Source organism: Mus caroli, chromosome 17 (genome assembly GCF_900094665.2).
Source record: "Mus caroli chromosome 17, CAROLI_EIJ_v1.1, whole genome shotgun sequence".
NCBI lineage: Eukaryota > Metazoa > Chordata > Mammalia > Rodentia > Muridae > Mus > Mus caroli.
Window position 1 is genome coordinate 67,187,598 of NC_034586.1, and position 7,421 is coordinate 67,195,018.

Sequence of the window (7,421 nt, forward strand, 5' to 3'; positions counted from 1 at the left end):
CACATACACACACGTGTACTCACACACACACACACATACACACACACATACACACACGTGTACTCACTCACACACACACACACACACATACACACACGTGTACTCACACACACACACATACACACACACATACACACACGTGTACTCACACACACACACACACATACACACACGTGTACTCACTCTCACACACACACACACACACATACACACACGTGTACTCACTCACACACACACACACATACACACACACATACACACACGTGTACTCACACACACACACACGTGTACTCACTCACACACACACACACACATACACACACACATACACACACGTGTACTCACACACACACACACACACACACACACACACACGATTCACACAGAAAATGGCATATATTGCCATTTCCTCTAAAAAGTAAGAGGAGTGTGTTCATTTTTACTTCTAGGCAAGTCACAGATGTAATTCAGTAAAGCTTCTTTTAGGTGAGACTAGTCAGTGACACTGCTTGTCATTCAGATGTGACAACCTAAGTTCAGTCCCCAGAACCTGGTGGCAGAAAATAAATCAACTCCAGAAAGTTCTTGTAAATCTCCACACGGCCACAGTGGCCTCTGCCCTCTCCCCTCTTCCTAGTCCCCAGCTTTCGTAAATAGAACAGTTTTAAGAGACTCTGCTACCCAGTTTTTTTCTCCTTAATGTTAACACTTTATATTGCCATCGGAGAGTTGCCGAAACCCAGAAATTCATAGTGGCATACACTGCCAACTAGAGACATTATTCAGATGCCTCAAGTGTTTCTAGGACTGTCTGCTTTCTGTGCCAGGGTCCTTTCTAATGTTGACTTTGCATTTTTCCCTATACTTGTAAGGAATACAGAAGTTACGGTGTAGATGTCCGTCGGGTTGGGTTTGCCCTTGGTCCTGTGAGTAAAAATGCAGAAACATGGTCACTGTGGCTGTAAGGCACCCATCTGGTGCTGTCATCTGCACACATACATACATACATACATACACACACACACACACACACATACATACACACACATGTACATATGCTCACACGTAATAAATGTGTTTTTATATATTTATATAAATGTATATTTAAATATATTAAATAAAGAATACATACATATAGATGTGTAAAAGACATTTCAAGGACACCTAAAGACTTTTTTCTATATATAGTTCTTCTGGTTGTATATCTAGGTCTGTCTAAAAGCTCCAAGCTCATGGTTCCTATAGTGAGCTGTTTTTTGTATAACTCTCAAATTTGATTTTAATTTTTCTTTTGTTAAACTATTTTATTTTTTGAGATTATAATGTAAATAACATCATTTTTCCCTTCCCTTTCCTTCCTCCAAAGCCTCCCTGATACCTATCTTGGCTCTCCTTCAAATCATGACTGTTTTCTTGTTATTATATATGCTTGTGTGCACATGTGTGCATGCTGAAACACATAAGTACAACCCACTTGGTCTGTATCATGTCACCTGTACGTATGTTTTCAGGGCAGATCATGGTAAGTAGCAGGTGTGCTTTCCCTACTGAGTATACACCCCACTCAGCATGCCAGAGTTGCCTGTAGTTGGCTTTCTAGAGCTGAGACCTCATCCACATTATTGCGCTTTTGTTGGTATCTTTGTGATGAGCGTGTTTGGGTGGCCATGTGGTTTTACAGGTGACACCTCTAACACTCCTAAGGAACACAGTCTAACAGCAAATCCCTGAGCCTGTCTGGCTCTTACAGTATTTCTGCCCCCTCTTCAGCAATGTTCCAGCAGCATGCAGGATTTTGTGCATGCATTGGGACTGGGCTCCACAGCTCTGCATTTGGACTGGTTAGGGTTTTCTGTAGTGGTCTCCACCTGGTACATGGAGAACGTCCTTGATGAGAGTGTACACTGACTTACTGACACCACATTGGAAAAGCTAGATTTTCCTTACAACACTATTAGTTCTTTCCATTTTTTTCCCCTCTGTATTTTCATATCTTGGTCAATAGTTACCTCCTTGAGTTGTCTAATTTTTAAAAATGTTATTTGAGGTCTGGAGAGATAGTTCAGTCAGTAAAATGCTTGCTCTACAAGTATGTGAACCTAGCTTTGATTTTCTGAACCCATGTAAATGCTGGGCATAATAGCATGTGCTGTTATCTGCTCTAGGGAGACAGATGAGCAGATCCCTAGGTCTTTCTGCCCAACCAGCCCCCCCTGAGCAGGCAAGCCCCCATCCCAGTGAGAGATCTTGTCTTATACAAGGTGAATGACGCCTAAGGACTTAGAACCCGAGCTTGATCTCGGACCCCATGCACACACATACATGTGCACCCATGCATACACAACGATATATATACATATACGCACATACACCTATGCCTACCACACTTCACTCTGGCTGAACTGAGAAACAAAACTCTATGGCCAGTCACCAGCACAGGCTACAGAAGGCCAGTCAGTGGCTGCTCACTGGTCCTGACAGTGTCTGCTGTTGCATAGTGACCTGGGTTAAAAATTCTCACAGGGACTATGCTCACAACTCAACACTAGAATCAATGAAACATTTGAATGTCTGAGTTCTGCAGTACGAGCCCTGCTTATGCTATAACTTGCAAGTGCAGAATGTTTCTCCCATTTCACAATATTATGAAGTTTAAGCTGGGTGTAGTGGCTTAACTTGTAACCTCTGCACTTGAAAACTGAGGCAGGATACTGTGAGTTTAAGATCAGCGTAGCCAGGCCTTGTTCTCCAGAAAGAAAAGAAAACTGAGAGATTAAGAAATAAATTTTTGAAATGCTGTGAAAACATTTTCTTTCAACCCATGGTTACCTGTGTTCCCCAAGTTTATGGGGGGGGGGGGTCTGTGGCTTATTAACAGTGTTTCTCTGGGACTGTAGCTCTAGAAACCCAGTGCTAAGTTTGGCTGGAGAGTCCAGAATTTGGGTTTAGCTAAGCCTGAAGGAAAAGACACTTTATGCTAAACCACACTTGTTTCCTCCTCAGATTGACATAGAAATCAATGGCAGTGCTGTGGATCTTCACATGAAATTGGGTGACAATGGGGAAGCCTTCTTTGTAGAGGAGACTGAAGAAGAATATGTGAGTTCTCAAAGCCCCTTTGCATGTTGAGCCAGGCTTCTATAGCATGTCACAAAACAGCTCGTCCACTATTTCCATGATTGTGTGAATAATTATTTTTGGCTAAACAAGCTTTTGTTATATGTTGAAATCAACTTCTCAGAAAAGAGCTCACACCAGCTTTCAGAGTACAGAGAGCATGCAGAAAGCTGCTTGTTGTAATATCAAAGGGATTTCCTGCTTCATAGCCATCATAGCTTACGGTTTGACTTGAAGTTATTCAGCCCTGCCTTGAGCCATATCTCTTTAGACTAAGTGTGCAAGTGTATATATGTGACCTTTAAATTTAGAAGAGATGTTTCTGGGCCAGAGAGATAGCTCAGTGTTAAAGGCACATTTCACATAGGCCTGACAAGCCTGCGTTTTGTATCTCCACATAAAGATGGAGAGAACTCGATGCTGTGCCACACACAAGTCCACTACACACATGCACGCATGTACACGCATGCACGCTCACACACATACACATATGAGGCTTTCAACAATGACTCTTTTGTTTGGTTAGCAACGTTATACCCATGACTTTAAGAACCACTGACCTGTAATGTCAAGAGATAGAAACTGATTGGCCTATGGCTTTCTATATTTTAGTATCCATTTGGCCTCTTCTACAAGACAGAAAAATCGGTACAAGTCCCTGTCCTTGTGCACTCCCAGGCACACATAACCCACTTGGGACAAGAACAAACTATTCTTGACTCAGTCATTGTGACTCTTTTCTAAAACTATAAGAGCGTCATTATATCTTTTTCCATAAGAAATTATATCTTATAACAAGAATAAGAAGCTTCAAGTTATTAGGACACAGGCTTTTGCGGTGAGCTTCTAGCCTGATGACAGCAAGAGTAACCAACAGCAAGCAGCGTTATTTTACTTTGGTCAGTGTTTGCCTATGAGCATGAGGTGCTGCTCTGTGCGTCCTGCAGCCTACAAAGGAGCCTCCTCTGGCTGCTGTGTCCCTGGCCCTCTTGCTGGTATGTTACTACCTCATCTGCATTGACATGACATAAACAACATTTCACCTCCTCAGAAGAAGAGGCAAAGAGCAAGTGAAGCATAATAAATATTAGCTGGCTGTCACCACATAACCCAGGAGATGGGGGTTCTTGAGAGCTCTTTGCCTGGTTGCAGGTACTGCCAACCTTTCTCTGGAAACCCTGCTTTAGCAGTTTCTTTCTGTTCCACATATGAGTAAATTGAACAGATTCCACTGCACGATAGTAAGTTCTAGGACAGCCAGAGCTACATAGTGAGGCTCTGTTTCAAAACAAAACCACACAGTAAAAATAAAAATATCCAAATTCATTAAACAAACATTAGAATTACTGTACTAGGACCTATACTATGAATAAAATAAAGACCTGCTTTTAAAGTGAATTAGAAGGTAACAAAACTCATCAGGTGCTATTTATTTAGTCTGTTTCTCTGACTTCTTCTCACATAACTGTCCACATCGACATTCCTTTTCAGTCAGCAATTCTGAAACAGCCTCTTTCATAGCTGCACAGTTTCCATGGTGAGCTTTTACTGGCTTATCTAGCCCTTGTCTTATTGGTTAATAGATGCCTTAGCTAGGTTTCTAATGCTGTGATCAATACCATGAATTTATTTCACCTTACAGCTTACTATATGAAGGGAAGTTGGGGCAGGAACCTGGAGGCAGAAACTAAAGAGAATCCTGGCTGACTAGCTTGTTCCTCATGGCTTGCTCTCCTAAACAGCCAACCACAGTGGGCTGGGCCCTCCCACGTCAGACATTAATGAAGAAAAAGCCCCACAGACTTGCCCAACCAAAGAGCAGTCTAAGGCAGGGAGGCAGTTCCTCAGCTGACATTCCCTCTTCCCAGATATATCAGGTGTGTGCTGAGCTGACAAAAACCAACTAGCATAGACATCCGGGTACTTTCTCCCTCACCCTAGACACTTCTGTGATAAAACTGGAAGACACTCCTGAAAACCATAACAGCTTTGAAGTGCAAGGCACCTTGATAAGTAACAAAACCCATTAAATGAAACCTCTAGAAATTAGGGCACATCAGCCTCATCTGGGTGCCTTGGGGGATGTTCAGGCTATGACAGTTGTATATTGGTGGTGAGCCTGGTAAACTAAACTTTCAGCTTCAGGGTGTTTACCAAATCCAAGTTAAAATTTTTAGTTATGAAAACACACGTTTTTTGAACTATTGTATAAAATTTTGACCATTTTAAGTTACGAAGTTAATTTATGCCTGTCTAATGTGCCTCTCCTTTCTTTTGAAAGGCCAAGAAATTCACTAGATTAGTTTATTCAGTATTAAGTTGAGAGTTTAATTATTCTAAACATTGGGCCACCTTTTGTTTTGAATTCCCGAGAGGATATTTGGAATGACATTGACTGACCTCATTCATTGTAGGTGTCCCTAAGTCACAGTCACAGACACCTTCTTCACCTTCCCATCCATTTGTTCACATGCTCTAAACCTGCCGGCTTCCTGTTTCTCTCGCCTGCCCTGCTGCCCTTGTTAGATGTAGCCTTGGTCTTGACCTCTGCCTCATCACATTGTGTCAGTCCTTGTAATACTCAGCTGCTGCCCCTGGGACAGCTCTTTGCACAGAATCTAATTGGCTTTGCTTTAACCACAGCTCTGAGGTCCTGCTACTGTACTCAGTCACATACTGAAATGAGCTAGCACTTGAGTCTAGCAGGTGACATTCTGCCCTTGGGAACTATTCCTTCCTATCCCTGTAAAAAGTTGTGTACTCAAAGAGCATCCAGTTTATCATAGATAACTTTTCTTTTGTTCTTTAAGGAAAAATTACCTGCGTATCTTGCCACCTCACCAATTCCCACTGAAGACCAGTTCTTTAAACATATTGAAACCCCTTTGGTGAAATCAAGTGGAAATGAAAGGCCAGCTCAGAGTTCAGACGTGTCTCACACCTTGGAATCAGAGGCAGTTTTCACTCAGAGTTCTGTGAAAAAGAAGAAACGAAGGAGGAAGAAGTGCAAACAGGACAACAGGAAGGAGGAGCAGGCAGCTTCCCCTGTCACAGAAGATGTAGGTGATGTGGGTGTGAGCTCGGATGATGAGAAGAGAGCCCAGGCAGCAAGGTAAGGGCTTCTGCTGGTGCTTGCCATGCCCTGAGCATCCAGTAGAGGGCCCCCAGCTCTATTGTGGGGCCAAGTGGAAGCAGCATCCCACTGCCCTCACTGTTAGACCTTCGGCTATGCTACTAAATGTCCCTTGGAACAGTCTGCTGGTTTCTCTGTCAGCTTGGATTGGCTTGGGATGAGCCTTTCCAACCCACAGGTCTTTCCCCTCTCAGTTCCTCCCCTTTCCCTTTCTTCTTTCCCGACTTCTCTCTCTCTCTCTCTCTCTCTCTCTCTCTCTCTCTCTCTCTCTCTCTCTCTCATTTTGTTTTGAATTTATGAGCAAAATACCCTTTTATGTTAAAGAAGACTTTTTTGGTTTTTTGAATGGGTTTTTTGATCAACACTTTCATACCAGTTAATAGGAGTCTAAAAACCTATAACACTTTTTGAGCCAGCACTGTCCAAAATTTCAAGTCTAGCAGTTTAAGGCAGAGTGTACAGTGTTTCTCACTACCTGTTTGACCCAGTGGTCACCCAAACACTGGAAGGACATCCACAAGTGTTATTGGTGGTTCTCTCCCTGGCAGCTCTTTGAGGCTGCAGCCATAGTTGGCCTCCATGTAGTACTTTATGGGACTGGGGAGGACTCAGGAGAGAGATGCTGACCCATTTGAATATTTCAGCTGAGCTGCTGGAAGGAAATGGTACACTGTGTCTGGAAACGCTGGGCTTTCACGGAAAAGTGTTGCTATAGAAACTGTGCAGACTAACTTTTGCCTTGATGTGTTTTGCTTATTAAGGTTTTTTTTTTTAATTGTCAAATCATGAGAAACCTGTTATTGATAAATGATTAGTGTATTATAATTATATACTATTTTCTGAATAGTAATTCTCCTTTGGAGATGGAACAGTTTCTGTCTAATCAGGAACTTTTTACAATTTCCTTTCATAGAGGACTTCATAAGAGATTTTTTTCTACTTCTATCATGTTTAATGTTCCAAATAGATTTTTAAAAGTGGTTGAGTGCATATTACTTTTAGCTTCAGAAGATATCAGGTATATTTAAGAGGCATTTAACTATTATAAATTATTTGATGACTTTTTAAAAAAGAGAGAGAAGGGCTGGCGAGATGGCTCAGTGGTTAAGAGCGCCGACTGGTCTTCCAAAGGTCCTGAGTTCAAATCCCAGCAACCACATGGTGGCTCACA

General features: G+C 42.2%; 1 protein-coding gene across 3 annotated transcripts in view; it reads left to right on the top strand.

Annotated features, from left to right (window-relative positions):
* Positions 1-7,421, top strand: part of Lpin2 (lipin 2) — a 109,114-nt gene that overhangs the window by 77,251 nt on the left and 24,442 nt on the right. For all 3 annotated transcript variants that reach the window (XM_029471295.1, XM_021186181.2, XM_021186179.2), the window contains exons 3-4: positions 3,004-3,099; positions 5,928-6,229. In XM_029471295.1, coding sequence (XP_029327155.1) covers positions 3,004-3,099; positions 5,928-6,229 — 398 coding nt within the window. The remainder of the gene's footprint in view (positions 1-3,003; positions 3,100-5,927; positions 6,230-7,421) is intronic.